We start from the raw sequence: 22,341 nt of genomic DNA on the forward strand, positions 1-22,341 counted from the left end.
CCCCCCCCCCCCCGCCACCCCCCCGTCTCTCTGCCCCTTCCCCCTTGCACTCTGTCTCTCACTCAAAAATAAATAAATCTTGGGGCGCCTGGGTGGCTCAGTCGGTTAAGCGTCCGACTTCAGCCAGGTCACGATCTCGTGGTCCGTGAGTTCGAGCCCCGCGTCAGGCCGTCAGGCTCTGGGCTGATGGCTCAGAGCCTGGAGCCTGTTTCCGATTCTGTGTCTCCCTCTCTCTCTGCCCCTCCCCTGTTCATGCTCTGTCTCGCTCTGTCTCAAAAATAAATAAACGTTAAAAAAATTTTTTAAAAAATAAATAAATCTTAAAAAAAAATAAATAAACAACCGAAATTTATTTCCTCACAGCTCTCTGGAGGCTAGAGGCCCAACGTTCCCATTCCCAGAGAGACAAATAGGAAAGAAGGAAGGAGTGATGGGTTCCAAGCAAGTCCAAAGCTTAGCAAGTCACATTCCTTGGATCTTAAGGCTCAAGAACAATATTCTTTGGTTCAGTGCTCCGCCCTGCAGTCCCACTGGGGTGGCATCATTACTCCCGCGGCGCTGCGGAACCTTCCTATCCCTGCAACCCAGCAGGGATCTCTGCTAGGCTCTCTGCCAGGACCTCACTCTCTGGAAGGAGGAAGCAGCCACGTCCCTGGTCCCTGTGGTGGGAACAGCAGCTCCGATGATCTTGGAATCACCTTCGGTTTTATTCTTCCCTTATCTTGAAGAATAACGTAAGTTTGCAGCCCTCCTTTGCTCCGTCCTATTTTCTCTGTTTTCTTTAGTCACACCTGGCAGAGTTTCTTTTAGAACAATGTCATCTCCATTCCTAGCTTCTGCTGAAATGGATAATTAGACTCATGGTTCCCGTTCATGCTAATCTTATCAAATGGTTGTTCAGCCACATCCTTAGTATTTTCTTTTTTTTAAGAACATGATTTCTCATTTTTTCCAACGTGAATAGGCTGAGAATCTTCCAAATCTTCAAGTTCTGTTTCCTTTTTGCTTAACAGTTGCGTTTTTCAGAATTTAGCTAAACTACTCTGTAATACTGCTCGTTGGCATCCATTCTGTGTGGCCAAACCACATGCAGGGGCTTTAACCGACCCTAGTCCCTCCCTGAGCACAGGTCCTAGGTATCAGCCTGCAGAGTCACACAGCAGTGTAGGCTCCTGATAGGACTCTCCCAGTGACCTTGTGTTCATCACTCTCCTCACACCCTAGGGCCTTCCCCTTATTCACATCTTAGATAAGATCCCCCCCATCCAAGCTTACCAAAACCTACATGTTTTTGGTATGAATTGATCAATCTGGTCTTAGCCCAGGAACTTTAAAGCACTCTACCCGAGGACCCTAATAAAGGCATGTGTCTCAGGTACTGCTGTGGTCTCTACTACCTGTACCCTGCCTTGACCTACCCATGTGGCCCCTCAAGGTGTTCTGTGTACCTCCTTCAGGACCTGTGAGCAATAAACTTACCTATTTTGCTATCCCTTTCAGTATTTACTTGAATTGTGGCTCACCTTCTGACACCCAAGGGCTCTGCTTAACAAATGTTGATTAGGGGTGCCTGGGTGGCTCGGTCGGTTAAGTGTCTGGCTTCAGCTTAGGTCATGATCTCACAGTACATGGGTTCGAGCCCTGCATCGGGCTCTGTGCTGATAGCTCAGAGCCCGGAGTCTGCTTCGGATTCCGTGTCTCCCTTTCTCTCTTCCCCTCCCTCACTCACGCTCTGTCTCTGTCTCTGTCTCTCTCTCTCAAAAATAAATAAACATTAAAAAACCCCAAGTGCTAATTAAAGAAAGTCGCAACATCCTTCTTCAATTCATCTCTCTCCTTTTGGATCTCACTATTAGCAGTCAGGAGGCACAAAGCTGCTTCTTCAACATTTCGCTTAGAAATCTCCTCATCTAACTGTCCAATTTCACCACTCACCAATGTCACCCTCCATGAAACACTGGAGCACATTTCGGCCAAGTTCTTTGCCATTTGATAATGAAGACTTCCTTTCCTCCAGTTTCCAATAACGTGTTCCTCATTTCTGTCTGAGACCTCTCCAGAAATGTTCTCAATGCCCACATGTCCAGCACGCACCTCAAAACTCTTCCATCCACTACCCATTTCCCAATTCTAAAGCTGCTTGCATATATGTAGGTATTTGTTACAATAGCACCTTACTCTTGGTACCAAAGTCTTTATTGGTCTGCTTGGGCTGCCATAATAAACTACCATAGACTGGGGGCTTAAACAACAGAGATGAATTTTCTCATAGTTCAGATCAAGTTTCCAGTGCAGTTGGGTCCTGGTGAAAGCTCTCTTCCTGACTTGTAGCTGGCCACTTTCCCTCTGTGTCCTCCCAAGGTGAGGAGAGAGAGAGAGGGAGAAAAAGAGAGCAAGCTCTCTGGTGTATCTTCCTGTAAGGGCACCAATCCCATCATGATGGCTCTGTCCTCACGACCTCACCCATAGTGTCTCTCTAGAGGGGTGATCAAGGAAGACTTAGCATTTGTACTGAGACCTAATGGATGAAAAAGAACCAGGATTTTCTTCTGATCTGTTTGCTCTTGTATTCCCAACGCCTAGAACAGTGCTTGGCAGAGATCTGAATGTATTATGAACAAGCATAAGAATGAATAAACGAATGAAGCCAGCAACCTAAGTGGAGCTGGGGAAAGAGTATTCCAGGCGGACGGATCAGCCCAATGCAAAGATCGCACGGTAGGCAAGGTCTTGGCATGCTTGTGGATCAGAAAGGTCAGTGTGGCTGGAGAACATGGAACTGGGGAATCGTGGAACGAGATTAGCATGGAGAGGGAGGCAGTATTATTGGATGTTGCTTGGTGATCTGTGCTTAAATATGCTGTGACATTAAGGGATGGAATCTGGAACAAGAATATCTGGATTCAAATCCCTGCTCCATCACTTACTACCTGTCGGACCTCGGGCAAGTTAGTGAACCTCCCTGAGCCTCAACTTCCTTGTGTATAATATGGGAAAGATGACAATACAAAATGTATTAAATATAAATATTGATATTATTTTATATTTAAATAGAAATACTGTATTAATATAATACAAATATAATTATTATATTAAATATAAAGAATAATAAATAATAACAACATAATCAGCTTGTTTTAAAGATTAAATAAGTTCATTCCGAAATGAGCTTAGGGGCTCCTGGGTGGCTCAGTCAGTTAAGCATCCGACTTTGGCTCAGATCGTGATCTTACAGTTCGTGAGTTCAAGCCCTGGCTTGTGCTGACAGCTCGGAGCCTGGAGCCTGCTTCAGATGCTGTGTTTCCCTCTCTCTCCCTCTCTGCTTCTTCCTCACTCATGCTCTGTCTCTCAAAAATAAATCCACGTTAAAAAAAATAAAAAAACATAAAAAAAATGAGCTTAAAAAGTCCCAATCAATAACTTTGGATATGTGGCATGTTTCATGATGTTTATATTTTGGTAGGAGGTTCCTGTGTTTCTGACCATTTGTTTTCTGTCTTTTGTGAGTTGCCTTTTTTGTCACTGTTGTTATTCACCAACTGTTCCGCTGGAATGTTCCGTGTTTTGTTTTCTGACTTTCCTTTGAATATTATGAATATTAAAACTTTGTCATGGGCATTGCAAATATTTTTCCTAGCTTTTAATTTGCTTTTTAATCGTGTTTATGGCATTTATCTCATTTAGAAATTCCAAAGGTTCATGTATTCAATCTATTCTTGTATTATTTTAGTTTCTGAATCACACAAAGCACAAGAATACTTCCACATATTCCACCTATATTTCTTCTAATACTTTAAAATTTTTTATATCTGAATCTTTGTTCTAATGGATTTTTTTAAAAGAGTGATATAGGGGTATTATCTGGGGCGCCTGGGTGGCGCAGTCGGTTAAGCGTCCGACTTCAGCCAGGTCACGATCCCGCGGTCCGTGAGTTCGAGCCCCGCGTCGGGCTCTGGGCTGATGGCTCAGAGCCTGGAGCCTGTTTCCGATTCTGTGTCTCCCTCTCTCTCTGCCCCTCCCCCGTTCATGCTCTGTCTCTCTCTGTCCCAAAAATAAATAAACGTTGAGAAAAAAAAAATTAAAAAAAAAAAAGAGTGATATAGGGGTATTATCACTGTTAGCATTTTGGTGAATACCTTTTAATGCATACATACATACTTCTAGGATATGCATACAATTTTACATCTATTTTATAATATATATTATATATAATATATAGGAGTATGATCAGAGGCAAGCTAAACAGCCCTATTGGCGCTGATTACCATCCTATACTACCCACCCTCTAAATAAGGAAAGGGCTGGAAATAAGGAAAGGGCTTTTTTAAAATGCTTGTTTGTTTGTTTATGAGAGAGAGAGAGTGCAAGCGAGCAGGGGAGGGGTAGACAGAGGGAGAGAGAGAATCCCAAGAAGGCTCCACACTGTCAGTGCAGAACCCGACGGAGGGCTCGAACTCTCAAACTGTGAGATCGCGACCTGAGCTGAAGTCAGACGCTTAACCGACTGAGCCACCCAGCCGCCCCAAGACCCACCTCTTATCCCCGGCTAGATACTAGCTGGGTAGCCACACGTAGTGCCCTCTATGTGGTGCTGCTATGGGTGGAGAGTCAGCTGAACATTTTCAGCTTCCTGAATGTCCTCTGAGGGTAAGGAATTTTCCGCGTCACAGAGACTGGTGGCTAATTCTTGTTTAGAGATCTCCGAAGGCAGAGGGCTCTTTGGAGTAGTCCTTTGGGCAGGGCCAGAAAAGATTGTGGTGTAGTGTGGCTGGGAAAAAAAGGTCGGGTGGCATTCTCAACCCCGTATCCTGTGGTTCTTGGAGAGCACTCAGATGAATGCGCATATGTAGCCCCTCACTCCTCCATCATATCTGGTGCTTCTCCTGTGCTTCCTGGTAGGTGAAAAACGATCACCACAAACCACAAGTCCGGAAACTGAAGGTCATTGCCGTCTTCCTCTCTTTTATCCCTTATCTCTAGTCAGCCACTAGCCCTTTGGTTGTGTATTTTTATAATTTCCTCAATCCCTTTTTTTCTCTCCACCTCAAGCATGTGCCAGTTGATGCTTGGGTTACTTCAAGAGGTCTTGTAGGGTGGGGAAAGCCCAGGATATCAATGTCAAATACAAAGGTGTAACTATTAGGAATCTTTCTGTTGCAAGTGATAGAATTTCTAACTCAAACTGGTTTAAGCAAAAAAGGGAGTGTATTAACTCCTATGGCTGAGAAGTCCCTTGAACTAAATACAGGTATGGCTTCATCCAAGACTCAAAAAAAAAAAAAAAATCACCAAGATGTCATTTTTCTCCTTTTATTAGCTGTAAGTCCTTAGTGCTTGCTTCATCCTAGAGCCTTGCATGGGAGCAAGACAGTTGCAATGTCTCCAGTTCCTCTATTTAGCTGGTTGGACATTTAGAAGGAACAAAAGCATGTTTCCCTTTCTAATTGTGTCCAAAGTCCCCGAACCAATCACTGTGGCCCCGAGAATGTGTTATGCTGATTGGCCAGACTTGAGTTACATGCTCTATTTCTAGCCTTTGGAGCAGAGATGTCCAAAAAATATACAATGGGTGTCACAAATGTAAAACGCAGATGTAAGCCACACACATAACTTTATTTATTAAAAAAATTTTTTTTAACTTTATTTATTTTGAGAGAGAGAGAAAGAGTGAGCTGGGGAGGGGCAGAGAGGATCCAAGCAGGATCTCTGCCAGAGCAGAACCCGATGTGGGGCTTGAACTCACAAACTGTGGGATCATGACCCAAGTCAAAATCAAGGGTCGGATGCTTAACCAGCTGAGCCACCCAGGTGCCCCCAAACATGTAATTTTAAATATTAGTAGCCACATTTTAAAAGTAAAAAGAAACAGAAGAAATAAAACTTAATAGTGTATATCCAAACTATTATAATTTAATAAATATAAGATACTACTAATGAATTATTTTACCCACTTTTTTTTTATACTAAGTCTTTAAAATTAGGATTTTAGCAAGACTTTGAAGTGATGATAGTGTGTTTTTAGGGGGTTGGGGGGAAAGTATCTCTGAAACAAACTTTGAGAAACACTGTCCTACAGGCTCTTTTCTTTCTCCTATGTTCCCTGAATCACACTGATAGTGGTGGGAGTACTGAGTGATCTGAAATATATTTGAGTAATTTAGAACTGAATGCAGCCTTGTTACTTGTTAGATCAAGAATGACACCGAACACTGGTTGCATATTGCTGCCACCTGTTGGTCATAACATATATTGCAGCCAATAAACAACAGGACAGGTTTCGGTCATTTGTGAGCCCTTGGCATTTCTGGCAACACACCTCTTCATCTGTATCTTGAGATGACTTTCCTTTGGAATTTCCATTCATACCAGAGCCCAGAAAGCCTTAATGGTTTGTATTATGGATTCTCAGACTTACATTTCCCAGGATGATTTTTTTCAATCTATGGCAGCACACAGATTTCTCCCTTAAAACCCTTGTTATCCATATAGGTCAGTGATTTATTGTAACTATTGCTGCTTTCTGCTTTGCAGGTTGCTTCTCTCATTCTTCTTGTACACCTCGTGAAGGTAGTGGCCAGAGCAAGTTTCTTAACATCTCTAAGCCTTAGTTCTTTTAGCTGTAAAATGTAGCAGAAGATTAAATTGCATGCTGTTTGTCAAGCATTGGCGTGGTGACTAACATATATAAAGAACTCTGTAAGGACTACTGTTCACGATCCATCTTAAATGGAAATTTGAACAGCGACTGGATATTTGATGTCAGCGAGTTAATTTTTATGTTCTATTCTTTTAATCTTTTTGTTTAAAAAATCCTTATCCTTTAGAGACACATATTGAAATAGCTACAGAATGAAATGATTTGACTCTGGGTTTTGATTTAAAACAAAACAGGAGAAGGGAAGTGGAGGGTGATATACGTGAAAAAATATTGGTGATGAACTTTGAGAATTTTGAAGCTGGTGATGGATAGATGGGATTCGGTATGTGATTTTTGTCTCTTTTGTATGTGTTTGAAATTGTTCATGGAAATTGAATGAAAAGAATAACAAGTTTTTCTGTTGCTCACAGCATTGTATACAGTGTTAAATGTACTGTGGCTACTACTACTTGATTTGGTGATTAACTGCTATCATGGGATAGAATTATGGCATTTTTAGGAGAGAGTTACTGTCTTGTTAAAAGATGGATTTAGGGGGCGCCTGGGTGGCGCAGTCGGTTAAGCGTCCGGCTTCAGCCAGGTCACGATCTCGCCGTCCGTGAGTTCGAGCCCCGCGTCGGGCTCTGGGCTGATGGCTCGGAGCCTGGAGCCTGTTTCCGATTCTGTGTCTCCCTCTCTCTCTGCCCCTCCCCCGTTCATGCTCTGTCTCTCTCTGTCCCAAAAATAAATAAAAAAACGTTGAAAAAAATTAAAAAAAAAAGATGGATTTAGGCTAGCAGACACATGAAACGATGGTCAGCATCACTCATCATCCGGGAAATGCAAATCAAAACTACAATGAGATAACACCTCACACCTGGCAGAATGGCTAAAATCAATACAAGAAACAACAGGTGTTGGTGGGGATGTGGAGAAAGGAGAACCTTCTTGTACTGTTGGTGGGAAAGTGAGGGCAGCCGCTCCGGAAAACAGTATGGAGGCTCCTCAAAAAGTTAAAAATAGAAGTACCCTACAATCCAGAAATTGCACTACTAAGTATTCACCCAAAGGATACAAGAATACTGATTCAAAGAGACACATGCACTCTGATATTTATAGAAGCATCATCAACAATGGCCAAACTACGGAAAGAGCCCAAATGTCCATGGACTGATGGATGAAAAAAGAAGATGTGATATACCTATCTCTATCACCTGTATCTGTATCTGTATCTCTATCAAATCTCTAATGGAATATTACTCAGCCATCAAAAAGAATGAAATCTTGCCATTTGCAACAACATAGATGCAGCTAGAGAGTATTATGCTAAGTGAAATAAGTCAGAGAAAGACAAACACCATATGATGTCACTCATGTGGAATTTAAGAAAGGAAATGGATGAACACAGAGGGGAAAAAAGAGGCAAACCAGAAAACAGACTCTTAACAATAGAGAACAGACTGAGGGTTGCTGGAGGAGAGGTCAGTGGGGGATGGGTTAGATGGATGACGGGCATGAAGGAGGGCACTTGTTACGATGAGCACTGGGTGCTGTATGAAAGTGATGAATCACTGAATTCTACACCTGAAACTAATACTACACTGCCTGTTAACTAACCGGAATTTAAATCAAAGCTTGAAATAAACACAAAATCCCAAAACAAAAAAAGATGAACTTAAAAGAACAGGCAGCCCATGGTTCCAGAAAAATGTTAGGTGGGTGCATGTTTTGACTTAACAATTAATGTATTCAGTGTTCAGAAAAATCGTGATACGTTGTAACACCATCAGCACAGGGAAATTTGGCAGTTTTTTAAGAGATGCAGGAAGAATGGATGGCAGAGATGACGCTGAGCATCTTTCTTCTTGATTCTAGTAAGTAAATGAAGAAAATACCTACTTGGCCTGTGGATAGTAGTCAAAAAGATGCCTGATTTGTGCAGATGAGAATGACGTTCTTGAGCACAGTGTATCAGAAAACCCGCTTAATCGCAGGGACAAGCTACATTTCCACAGTAGTTGAATTTCCACAGACACTCTCCATTTAATCCCATTACATCAAGTTCATTCATTAACCCGCCCCTCTGTCCCTGTTCACACAGTCATGTCAAGAACAAGGTCCTCCCTGTTCAATACATTTTCTAACATGTCACCATGGCTTTCTCCCACATTATTTCTAGCTCTATTAATCCTTGGATAGAGCAAAAATCCTCTCACCTCACTGTGTATTTATCCTTGTATCCTAAGTGTTTGGCCATTTAGAATCTTTTTCTTTCAATTTCTTAATGGCTAGGATGAACTCACTCCTTAACTGGAAACGTTAAATGAAATACGCTGAATGAGATGATGGGTATTTCCGACTCATCTCCCTTCAAGTACCATTTCCACTTGAAGGGGTTTAAATTCTGTGAGAACAAAAACTATGAAGAGGAAATCTTTCATAAGCTGGCAGACGATGGCCTTGAGAGATACACTCCAGTTCTCCAATGGCTCTTATCTCAGCCTCAGTGAGAGAGAAACAGGGACAGAGACAGAGAGAGGCACAAAGAGAGGGAGAGAGGGAGAGAGGATGACGTCTAAGCAGCTACAGAGTGGAGAAGCATGAGGAATTTTTCAATTGGTTGAATAGATCAACAATATAATTGTGTGGGTCAAATCCATGATAGTGGTTAGAAGTAGAGAAGTCTTTAATGAAAAGAGTGACGGACTTGGAATCAGGAACCCTGGATATGAGTCCTGCCTTAATCACTTCATAGATCTCAGAGTTTAGACAAGTAGCTTCATCTCTCTAGAGCAGAAAGTTCTTATTTTCAGATATGATGATACCGGGGTGCCTGGGTGGCTCAGTTGGTTGAGCGTCTGACTCTTGAATTCGGCTGAGGTCATGATCCCACGGTCGTGGGATCAATCCCCACTGGTTGTGGAGCTGCTTAAGATTTTCTGTCTCCTTCTCTCTCTGCCCCTTCCCCCCACTCTTAAAAAAACAACAAAAAAAAAACCCGATATGATGATATTAATAATACCCACGTCAGGGGCGCTATGTAGACCAGTGTTAGTATGCGTGTGTGGCAGAATTTTATAAACAGTAAAATGCCAGTCACCCAGCCACTCTTAGACATCCTTAAAGATTCATGCTTTGAATCATGCTTTGAATTCATGGCCACCCACCTTCATCCATTGTATGGAAAACAGACCTGCAGAAACGCAAGTCGAGTGACTCAAAATGTATTTTGCACGGGAATTCAACAAATCTTCTTGATAAGTGTCCCAACAAGTTATAGCAGTGTGATAACAATTTCTCTTTCCAAGGACCTCCTATGTGCCAGGTGCATTATTTAAATTTTTAAAAATCCTTTTAACCAGCTTCGATGTAAACATTCTTCTTCTTTTTTTTTTTTTTTTAAATATTATTTCTTGTCAAGTTGGCTAACATACAGTGTATAGTGTGCCCTTGGGTTTGGGGGTAGATTCCCTTGATTCATCGCTGCATCATTCTATTTCACAGATGAGGAAACAATTTAGAGAGATTAGCAAATTTGCCGGAGGGCACAAGCAAAATGAATTACAGGAGGATTCATGACCCTAAAGCCTACGCCATTTTTCCTCCACCACGCTGTAAATTATTGTGATTTTTTTTTTTTTGCCCTTTATTCCTATTTGCCCAGTTGTCTCCATGCCTCAGATATCACAGGCTCCTTGGTTTTCCTCTCTGTCGACATCCTGCCCACCTTCAAAGACCTATTGAAGTAATTATATCTTGCCAGAAGACTTCCCTCGGGTGCTCAGCCCATTCTGATCCTTCCACGTCCAAATTTCTGTAGCTCTTACCTTTTCTGCGTACTTCCATGTCGTCATAATGTTTTTGGAGTGTCTATTCTGTGCAAGTCACTATTCTAGGCTTGGGGGTCTATCAGCAAACAAAACCGACAGAAATCTCAACGCTCAGGGAGCTTAGATCCCTGTGGCAGCAGAAAACTTTACGAAATAAACGGGAAATGATTATACAGTGTCCTAGAAGATGGTAAGGGCTGTGGGACAAAGTAAAGCCAGAGCGCAGAGAATGAGTGTGAGGGCAGAAAGAGTGTTGATTAGGGGGTGTCAGGACAAGCCTCGCCGAGAAAGTGACTTCCGAGTAAAGACTTTGGAGTAAAGGCATTGCCTGATCTCAACTAGATTGTCAGCTTTCTGAGATCAGGGACGTTTATGACAACGCGTCTGTCTTCCTTTCAGTGTCCTGCACAAAATTCTGCACCTTGTTAGGTGCCCAACGAACAACACTTCGTCCTTGCTGACTTATTAATTCTGAGCACCAGTGGCCTAATATCTTCGTATTTAGGAGCATTTTGAAGCAGGAACGGTGGACTATTTTCTGTGTACCTACACACTGTGAACTAGGTGGTAACTCATTATTTCCTACTCAATCAGCCACGAAAGCTTAGGTTAGCATTTGAATACAATTTTATTGTTCCTGTTTAAGCATCATCTACGTAAATAAAATTACTCAGGAGAAAAAGGAGATGATTAAGAAATGAAGTACAGTTATTTCCTCTATAAAACCACAACATCTCCAAAGGAGAGGGCTGTATAGCAGCAACTCTGAGACCATTTGAGGTGTTTCGTCTCGCAACAGACGGGCGAAAGAAAGTGCCAAGGAACCCTGTTCCTTACCAGTTAGTACCACGATGTAGCAGAGAATTGCCGCTTACTGACTTCATGACCTTAGCGTTGTTATTTAAACGCTCTGTGCTTCCATTACTGTCTCTAAAAACTGAGATTAATAACACCTGTCTTGCAGTGTCATGCGACTTAAAAGTTCATTTAAAGTGTCTTGTACACAGTAGTTTTTCAATACGTGGTTGTGTACCAGTCATGATTCTGGATGGCAGGCCATCTCAGAAATAATATCTGGCTCGCTTTTGCAAAAAGGAATTTATAGGCGAGCTGATAAGCACGGAACCAATGTAGAGTTTCGAGAGGGAGGCCGGGAGCTAGACAGCCCTAGATGAGATTTTCTCTAGGAAGGGCCGGAATAGGACACCGCCATTGCCACTAACGACCGCCAATACTGGAGTCACCGCACCTGCCAGCAGAGTGAATCCCAAATTGTCAGTGTCTTTGAGCCACCCCTCTTAACTCAAGTCCTGGTGGGAGCATCGGATCGGCTTAAGTTCTGTGTCTGCTGCACCTGCTGGAGGCCAGGAGACACAGGGGCGGCCACTAGGGCTTCCTAGTAGGGTCTGGTCTCACCCTGTGGTGGGTCCTTCAAACATAAAAAGGGGATTCCAATAAACAACAGCCCCACAGCAAGAAACATCTACTATGGATAGCTACTGTATTATGTGGGGACTCTGCAACTTAGTGGAATAGCTTTACAGCTGGAGGGCAGCTTGTGGCCCTTCATTTTAAAGTTTGGGAAACCAAGGCCCGAAGACATGACTTCTACTAAATTACACGGGAAGCGAAGAGCAGTTAGGTCTAGAACTTAGGTCTCCTAATTGTCAGTCCAGTATACCTCACAATATTCCTTCCAACTTGTCCAGCTCGTTCAGATCCCCTATTAGACCACCGTAGCCCTTCTCAGAAATACACTTCTCAGTTTTATAAGGAAAGTATTGCTGCAGGATTTTTTTTTTTTTTTTTTTTTTTGTACCTCAATACCCGGGATTCATTGTCTCGCCATTTCGAAGAATTTAGAGGGGGACACAAAATGAGCAGCAGACAAAAGTTTATTAGAGTATAAGATCAGAAAGGAAGAATAGTATGAAAGCCCTCTTTACCGAGAGGGAACATTTGAAAGTGAATGTCCACCTACTATATTATAGGCAAGAGCTCCTTGTTTTATAAGGTCTGGTCATGCCCCACCCCTGTTCCCTTCCCCTCCTTACTTCTCAGGCCCTACGCTCATTGGCTTGATACCTCTAGGTGCTGGGCTGTCTCTTCCTGATTGGATCATTTCCATTATATGAGGGGTGGTCTATGGCCATATCAGTCCTTGTGAGCTATACATTTTATGGTCTACTACTTATTTTTAGTTAGGTCTTTTGTCAAATTCCTGAGGGAAACCTGAGGGGGGGTAGGTGGGGTCTGTTACATTTTTTTTTTTTAATTTTTAAATTTTTATTTATTTTTGAGAGAGAGACAGTGTGAGCAGGGGAGGGGCAGAAAGAGAGGGAGACACAGAATCTGAAGCAGGCTCCAGGTTCTGAGCTGTTGGCACAGAGCCCGTCGTGGGACTCAAGCTCACGAACCTCGAGGTCATGACCTTAGCTGAAGTCGAAGTCGCTTGCTTAACCGACTGAGTCACCCAGGCGCCCTAGGTCTGTTACATTCTTAAGAGGGACCTTAAGCCTGGGGGGGGTTTGCTGTGGTCAGACACTCTTCCCCACCCAGTGACCTTAGGCCCTAATCTTTCCCTCTCCTCCCACTGAATCCTATCTTCTCCTATCATACTGAGTGCTCAGAGCCTGGAACCTGCTTTGGATTCTGTGTCTCTCTCTGTCCTTCCTCCACTCATGCTGTCTCTCTCTCAAAATAAATAAATTAAAAAAAAAAAAGAAAAGTGTGGCCCTTTGAGAATGCATCTATGCTACAAGTGTCCATCACTGTCCATATGCCAGCAAACTTTCAAATCCGTGTCTAGAGTTTTTAAGCTCTAGACATTTGTTTCCAGTAACTATTGAAGATCTCAAATGGATTGTCCAGCTGGCATCTGAAATTCAAAGAAGTGGTCTCATTATCTTCTCCCCAAAGTCATCCTTCTTTCCATGTTGCCTATTTCTGTCATGGTTTCACTACCCACCCAGCCAACTAAGCCAGACATTTTGGAGCCATCTTTAGTGTTTCTCTCACTCTCATTCTCACATTCGGAGTTGATAGAAGTTGGTGATTATTGCCAACCTTACTGGTGGCTCACCTGTATCCTTTTAGCATTCACTTTTCCTCTGTATATTCTTCTTCGAGACTCTGCTAGAGAGACTTCTCTGGCTGCTGGTGCTCACTCGGCTCACCTATGGGGAAACCCAGAAGTGCCAGGGAGTTAAAGTCCCTGGGAGCAATCCTCAACTAATGACTGATGGAAGTTGATGGATGTATTTTGAATAGGAAAACTGAAGCATGTTCTATATTATCTCCCAGAGGTCTCCAGTGAGTCTGAATACCAATTGTTCACACTGGTAATCTACTCGTTAATGTATCTGAAAGCATTCCCATCCCTTTTTCATCCTCTACCGATGCTTGCTTGGATCAGTTCTCAAACAAACTCATTGCACTCAACTGCTTATTTCTGGGACTGCTTCTAGGGCTGGTCAACTAAAACAGTGACCCATTAAAGGAGTTGGGAATGGCTACACAATTTTCACTAGGGATGACTGGATATTTGGAAATATTCACTAATCATAAATATAAGGGAGAAAATATGCATGTTTAAATAAGAAATTGGATAGTTGAAACTGAGGTGCTGACAGGATCACCCAGGGGGACATGTTCTGTAGACAACTGAAAATATGGAATTAGAGATTAGAGAAGTACAGGCTGGAGATAAGTGTCTAGGAGTTATCAGTGTACGTAGGCAGGTGCTAAAGCCATGAAAATGGCTAAGATGACCAAAATGCTTATTTACAGAGTAAAGGACAGGGAGAATGGATGTTGGAGGACAACTAGCAGCCTGTATAACAAACACTAACTAAATAGCATTCTCTTCTCCCCTAAAGCTGAGTATAGCTAGGTAAGGAATAATTTTTAATTGGTGTTTAAATCCACAGAGCCCAGCACGGTGCCTGGGCAGTAAACTTTCAAGAAATGTAGAATTAAGTTTCATTCACACTATATAGTTATCACAAAGCATGAATCAGACCTTAGAGCTCTGTGCTCAATCTTGAAGACAATGTTTTTCATTGTCTCTTATAAAAACCTAAAATCTTATCCCCCACCCAACCCATCCTAATTTGCTCTAACAGAGGAGGAAAATAGTGTTTTCTGTTTTGCCAGTTAGCTTAATTAGAGTAGGCTGCTGGTGATGCCCAAGTCTGTGGTTCCATCCCTTATATAGTATCTGATTTGAGGAGAGAAATTATAAAGCAGTCATCTTTCCTCTGCGCGACCTCGGGGATAGTTAACCTCTCAGGCCTCATCCGAGGAAGTGGTAAAACTCATCATCTTTTATATACTTGCTGTGAAGTGAGACGATGCCTTGGAAAGTGCTGAGATTCCTCAGCTTAGCACAATCAAGGACCCGTCAAGCCTTACTTTCTGCAGCTTACACCAAGCAAACGATAGCCTTGTTAATTTAGCTCGTCTTCCAAGTATAAGATCACATTACTAACCCCCACGTTTACCTATCACCGGTAAAATGGTACGGCACTCCCTCTCTGCCACAAAGCACTAGGCGCCTTACGACAGTGTGCGACCCCGCGCCTGACAGGAACGCCTAGTCCCATGGGCCCTGACCGCTCCAGCCAATCGCGCTGCTCCCGACCCATGACGTAAGCTGCTTTTGTGCATGCGCAGGGCGGGGAGACCTTGGCGAGGCGGCAGAGGAGCTTAGCGGAGGTGAAAGCATTGGCGGAGAGGAAAGTTGAGCGGTAAAATGCAGAGCTGGAGTCGTGTGTATTGCTCCTTGGCCAAGGTGAGGGCCGGCTGGGTGGGGTCGTGCGGAACCAGAGGCACAGAAGGGCCTGCTGACGGAGTCCGGACGCGGCCTAACTGGTGGGGCGAGAGAGGCCGGCGGTCGGGCCGGGACCACCCGCGGCCCCGCCCCTGAGTAGGCTCTGCCCGGGCCGCGACCGGAGCAAAGACCCGGGCGGCGGAGAGGCCCCGCCTGTTGTGTGACGGCCAGCAGTTACTCACTGTCCACTCCCAAGCCTGGGCCCTGGGCACACAGGCTTCTCCACCTTGGCAGAGGAAGTAGAAATAGCATTTGCCCCGTCTGGTCTGGCTTTTCATACGTTCTACCTTTTATCTCGAATCCTAATCTCAGCCCTAGAGTGGCAGTGGGCAGGTAACCTTGCGGCTGCTCCTTGAAACAGCCAGACGCAGTCAGCCCCGGCAGGTAACCCTAAGAATTCCTCAGAGGCCTCTTCATTGTTTGCAGCTTTAAGGTAGTGTCCATTGCCTTCCCTCCTAGAGGCTTGCAGCAGGTTATCTTTCGTTACGACAGCTGTCCCATTTCATCTCCGTGTCGAATACAGCCAGATTGTACGTATGTGGGATTGTAGCTGAGTACTGTGCTGATGGATACCTTAAAGATCATATGCTGATCAAACTCCTTTGTGTCTAGGATGAGTAATCTGTGTTCCTGAGAGTTAATGTAATATGCTAGGAGTTACATTTTTAGTTAGAGGGGGAGCAGGGATTAAAAGTCAGGACTGACGTTTGGTTGGTCTGCTCCACTTTGGCCTACCGTCCTGACCTCAGGTGCCTTGAGTTACCTTGGAGTAGAGACCATGACTGCATTAGTGTGGGTTTCATCACTGCCTCCCGTTTGCCTGCTGTGATAGGAGCTATTTGCTTTGTTTCTTTGTGCCTCCCTGTTCTTAGCGTAGGAGAGAGTAGACGTCCATGGAGATTTTTATGGAGGTTGTGATGCAGTCCGTGAAACCTGGGTAGCTGTTGAATGTCAGTAACTGCGTTTTCCAAAGTGACATTGTCTAATTTCTGTTCCTAGTTAACTGTTCAGGAGCATCTTCATAGGTTGTACGTGGTAGTTTGAGTTAGGAAACAGCAGTTACAAGTAGGATTGTAATAATACAGATTATTGGGTACTTAAGTTAGAACTCTAAGAACTTTAACTGTGACATTAAAATGATCCCTGGCGCCAGAAATTAGCCGTGCTTTCTGAAACTTTAAGAAAACTTCACGCCACGGAATAACACTTTTTGTTGGGCTATGACATAGTTTATTGAATATTCATAATGAAAAGATAGTGTGGTGAGCTGAGGTGGAGAGTTTAATTGTTATGAAAGAGGAGAAATTGATGTGTAATCTCTATGTGGCAATGGAAGATATGTTAATAATAATAAGTGCTTGATAAAGTTTGCTCCATTTATTACATTTTCATGGACCTTCAGTAGTTCACTGTTTTGAATTCACATTTTACATCATATGAACAATTTTCTTTTCCAGAGAGGCCATTTCAATCGAATATCTCATGGCTTACAGGGAGTTTCTGCAGTTCCTCTGAGAACTTACGCTGATCAACCAAGTAAGTACTTAGTAAAACAGTTTTTCCTCACATTATTTCATAGTTCCTTTGTGTTTAAATGTAAAAGTAAGTGAATATTAGAGTTACTGGTAATAAAATAGTGGGTCATAGAATTAGAGTAACTGGTAATAAAGTAGTGGGTCCTAGAATTCGTTTGTTCATCTTTGTATTCACTTAAATGTTTATTGAGCACCTAGTGTCTCCAGGCAGTGAACGAGGCAAAGCCTTATACTTTTGGTACTAATAGTCTGGTGACAAAAGACAAACAATACTGAAGTAATAGGTAAATATTTTGGGTAGTGATTGAAAATTAAAGTGGGCAACGGAGAGGAACAAAGACTATTTTAGACAGGCTGTCAGGACTTTTCTAAGGAAATGATGTCTGAGTGAAGGGAGGGAGTGAGGTTATTTCAGGCAGACAGAAACAACTATGACAAGGGTGTGAGGTGAGAACTAGCTTGTGAGGTTTAAAGCATTGCAGAAAAGGCCGGTGTGGCTGGAGGATGTAAAATCAGAGAGGTAGGCGGGGATCAGTTCATGGTGGGAGGGTTTTGGAAGCCAGGTGAAGGAGTTTGGATTTTATTCCCAAGTGTGGTGGGAAAGCCAATGAAGGGTTTTGAGCAGGGGATGATTTTTGAATGTTTACATTGAAAAAGTTAGGGGCGCCTGGGTGGCTCAGTCAGTTAAGCGTCCGACTTCGGCTCAGGTCGTGATCTCATGGCTTGTTAGTTCGAGCTCTGTGTGGGGCTCTGTGCTGACAGCTCAGAGCCTGGAGCCTGCTTCGGATTCTATCTCTCTCTCTCTCTGCCCCTTCCCTGCTCGCACTCTGTCTCTATCTCTCAAAAATAAATAAACAAAAAAAAAAAAAAAAAGAAAAAGTTAATTCTGTCCACTGGGTGAGGTTAAGTGTGGTGGTTATTTGACATGGTTTAGAATGGTAAGATGACTTTTTGACATCCTGAGCGAAGATTTTGATGGGCTTGTCAGAAACATAGGACTAGAAGGATATACCCTGAAAGGAAGCTATGAAAGCTATGGATTATGGATATTTTCCTCTTTTTTAAAAAATATTTTTGAAGCTTCTGTAAATGACACATATTTTGTTTTTCAGCTATTTAAAACGGGAAGTTAATAGGCTTGTTTTTTTTTGTTTTTGGTTTTGGTTTTTTAATTTTTCTATGGTACCATCCAGTATGGTACCTGGTACAAAGTAAGTAACCAGCAACAACAACAGTAATAGTAACTGATTCACTGAGGGCTTACTGTGTCTCAAGCAGTCTTTAATCCTTGTTGCCATCTTGTAAGATATGTGCTTCCATTTTCCCCATTTTATAACTGGAGGAACTGAGTGAAAAGAGGTTCAGCTAAGAAATGACAGAATTGGGAAAATTCTTCTGACCCTAGAGCCTACATTTTTTTTTAACCTTTTTAATGTTTGTTTATTTTTGAGAGAGAGCACGTGCAAGCGGGGGAAGAGCAGAGAAAGAGGGAGACAGAATCCGAAGCAGGCTCTAGGCTCTGTGCTGTGTGCAGCACAGAGCCTGACACGGAGCTCAAACCCACGAACCGTGAGATATGACCTGGGCCGAAGTGAGACGCTTAACCGACTGAGCCACTCACGTGCTCCTAGGGCCTACGTTTTTAATTTCTGTACTGTTTGGTCAGCTTCTGTTGAGTATTTGTTGATCAGAGCAACTGGAGGAGTTCAAAGTTTCTTATAATACAGTCCCTGTTACAACATCTGGAAGATGTTTCAATAACTGTATGAACCAAATTCATCAAGATTTGAAGAGTGATGTGTGTTATTGTGGTAGGACCTTCTGTTTCATGACAGGAGTGGACTCACAGCACTTAATCACTCACATTAGCTACATTCATTCCTCAGTTCGACAGCTATGGGATATATACTATGTGCTAGTGACTGGGATGATGCAGTGAACAAGTCAGACAAGATGCAGCTTTTTAAAAAAATTTTTTTATTAAAAAAAAAATTTTTTTTAATGTTTATTTTTGAAAGAGATGGAGACAGAGCATGAATGGAGGAGGGGCAGAGAGAGAGGGAGACACAGAATCTGAAGCAGGCTCCAGGCTCTGAGCTGTCAGCACAGCCTGTCACAGGGCTCAAACTCACGAACTACGAGATCATGATCTTAGCCGAAGTTGGACGCTTAACCGACTGAGCCACCCAGGTGCCCCCAAGATGCAGCTTTTATAGAGTTTATAGTCCATTTGGGCAAGACAAGCATCCATCCAATAATTGTGATAAGCGGAGAGCCTGGATGGCTCAGTCAGTTAGGAGTCTGGCTTCAGCTCAGGTGTGAGGTTGGGCTCTGTGCTGACAGCTCGGAGCCTGAAGCCTGCTTCAGATTTTGTGTGTCTCCATCTCTTTCTGCCCTCCCCTGTTTGCACTCTGTCTCTCTCTCTCTCTCAAAAATAAACAAACATTAAAAAAAAAAATTGTGGTAAAGACTCCATAGGTTAAATATAAGGAAGCTATGAAATCTGTATCCCGATGGAGAATGGTCACAGAATTCTTTCCTAAGGAAACGATGTTGATATCTGAAAAGGGTTGGGGTGGGAGTGGGTATGGGAGGAGGTGTTCCAGGTAGAAGGAGCAGCATGTGGGAGTATTTTGATGTGAGAAGGAGCACAGTGCCTTTAAAGAGCTTGAAAAGGGCCACTGTGGCTGAAGTGTGTTGAAGATTGAGAGTTGACCTCTGCAGATAATGAAAGACCCTAACTCTTTATTTTAACGACAGTTGGAAGTCATCGGGAGTGTTTTAAGCAGAGGCCTGATACGATTTGTTTTTGGTTTTTTTTTTTAAGTTTATTTATTTTTGAGAGACAGCACAGATGCGCATGCCAACAGGGGAAGAGGGCAGAGGGAGAGGGAGAGAGAGAAACCCACGCTGTTAGTGCCAAGCCAATTCTGGGCTTGATCTGTTGAATCATGAGATCATAACCTGAGCTGAAATCAGACATTTAACCAACTGAGCCACCCAGTGCCCTGATATGATTTGTTTTTAAAGATCATTCTTGCTGCAGATTGGAGTTTTTATTGTAATGCTTTTTGCTTTTTTTCTCTTATTAGACTAGAAGAACTAGGGCTGTGTCATTATAGGTATCCAAAGACCTTAGAGTAGTGTCTAATGCTCAATAAATGTTTGTTGAATGAAAAACAAAAGACCAATGAAGAAGGAGAGAGTAATGTCTGGGTCGGGTTTTAGTGGGAGAGAACACTGGAGTAGCATTGGTGTTACAGAGATTGGAGGTTGTGAGATTGGGAGGTGGATCTGAGGAGGGAAGAAACATCCGTCGAGTGCCTTGTATGCACCTAGCATCATCCCAGGATGTTGACATGCATTGTTATCTTTGACCTCAAACCCTGGGATGTAGGTATTACTGTCACTTATTCCTATGTTACATCAAAACCAGAGAGATTAAATATTTGCCCAAGAGTTTACGAAGGGGTAGAGCTCATGTTTGAACACCAGTTTTTCTTTCCTTCCTTCCTTCCTTCCTTCCTTCCTTCCTTCCTTCCTTCCTTCCTTCCTTCCTTCCTTTAACTTCAAATCCTTTTTTCTTTTACTATAGTTCTCCTTTATGGATTAGGGAGGTTGTAGGGTAATGATCAGAAAGTAAAGAATTCTTATAGAATTCAGGATTTTAGAGGCTGGGCAGTTTTGGGTGATGACAAGTATAGGATGTTACTATGAAAGGGTCACTAAAATAGACTGGAGATTAAGGCCGTTGATAATTTAAAAAGGGCCCCTCTACCCCCCAAAACAAATAAACCTTGCCAAGTAGCTCTTCTACTCATTTAGCGAATTTGGTAATTAATAATTCCTGCCTTATGATATGTTTTTTCTTACCCCTTTTTTTATTTTTAAAAATAATCTTGATTTATGTATATTTTGAAACATGCCTGTTTTCCCTAACTGTAGTGTCAGGTTACTGAAGGTAGTGATTTCCTCTTGGGTAGGTGTTCATAAATATTTGTTGCTTTCGTTATGTTAATGAAGGAGCTTTTTGTCATTTTAGTTGGAGTTCCTGATTGCCCTGGAGATGATGGGGTCATCTGAGTGTTCTGCATGGCATTAGGACAGAAAGGTATAGGAGTGAGTGGAGGTTTATGAATGGGAAGAACCTGCTTTGAACCCTGGCTGCATCACTTACTAGTTGTGCAACCTTATGCAGGTTATCTAGTCACTCTCAGCCTTAGTTTCTTCCTGTGAAATGGAGGTCTGATAATTGTGTCAGAGAGACATAAGGAGGCTTAAATGAGACGATATGAAATACTCAGCTCACTGCCTGGCACACAATAAATTACCAAAATGGTAGATGTTATTGCAAACTGACTCCTTAAAATACGTCTTGCACTTTGTTGATGATTATCATTTATTTGTAACTCAACACCTGTATTTCAGTGGTAGCCTTGATGACACAGTGTACTTATTTTCCTCACAGTGATATAATAAGTAACATTCGTAGAACACTTTTTCCTGCTTTTTCTCCTTCAGTTCATTTCATGGCATTAACTGCCATGTCTGTTGAAGTCCATCACGCCTAATTGTATCCCAGTATTTTTTAAAGCATCAGCCTGATAACTTTCTCCTGATATTTCACTGCCACCTAAAATGCAGATTGCTATGCAGCTGTCTTCTGCCGTACTTCTAACTTAGTCATCTTTCTCCCATGATACTGATTTGTGTGTCCTGTTTGGTTTTTCTTTTTCACTCTTAAAGGCTAGAGCTAATTTTGTAAAATTAACCATCAAGTGTTCCTTAATGTGTTTCATTTAATTATTTACCTGTATCCTGGTTTTTAAAAGTGTATGTGGGAATCAAATTGAGAAATGCTTTTGGACAGGGAGGTGGTGAGTCAGAATTGTGTGTTGTAAACTTTTCACCTGTGTGCAGCCTTTGTATAGGTGAGAGCCAACTGGTTTGTCTTTGCAACCTTTCGTTATGAAAAATCGCAAATGTTCGGAAAAGTTGTAAGAATTTTTCAGTGAACATTCATAGATACTTCCACTAACATTTTACTGTACTTAAACTGTCATGTATCTGTTCATCCATTTAGCTACCCATCAGTCCACCTTACTTTTTTGACACATTTAAAAGTAAATTGCAGACATCCCCTAAATACTGGCTTGTTTTTGAAGGTTTGTTACTGGATCACACCCTCCTATAGTCTCAGCTGACTGATCTTCAGAGAATTTTCCTTTTTCCCTTCTTTTTTGTTCTCCCTAGCACTTTAGTGGTGTTCTGATGGAACGATACATCTAATATCTTCAGTGAGGGGTGAATGGTTTTAAATTTTTGGTATTTTGTATAGTTAAAAAAAAAAATCTAAGAGCACGATGGGAAATGAAACTAAAATTTTTGGCTATTTCGTGTTTAAATTTATTTAATTAACATATACTTTAATCAGAAAAGATGTTAAAAATTCAGCAAAGAAAGCTGTTTTTTGTAGCTTGTGTTTCATTACTGTGAATTAAAAATTAG

General features: G+C 42.4%; 1 protein-coding gene across 1 annotated transcript in view; it reads left to right on the forward strand.

The window, feature by feature from the left end:
- The first annotated feature begins 15,123 nt into the window (after positions 1–15,123).
- DLD (dihydrolipoamide dehydrogenase) overlaps positions 15,124–22,341 on the forward strand; it is a 35,056-nt gene continuing 27,838 nt past the window's right edge. Inside the window, exons 1-2 of the mRNA XM_040472950.1 lie at positions 15,124–15,259; positions 16,756–16,834. Coding sequence (XP_040328884.1) covers positions 15,221–15,259; positions 16,756–16,834 — 118 coding nt within the window. The 5' untranslated portion in view covers positions 15,124–15,220. The remainder of the gene's footprint in view (positions 15,260–16,755; positions 16,835–22,341) is intronic.

This window comes from Herpailurus yagouaroundi, unplaced genomic scaffold, assembly GCF_014898765.1.
Source record: "Herpailurus yagouaroundi ecotype Mexico unplaced genomic scaffold, PumYag 100, whole genome shotgun sequence".
Classification (NCBI taxonomy): domain Eukaryota; kingdom Metazoa; phylum Chordata; class Mammalia; order Carnivora; family Felidae; genus Herpailurus; species Herpailurus yagouaroundi.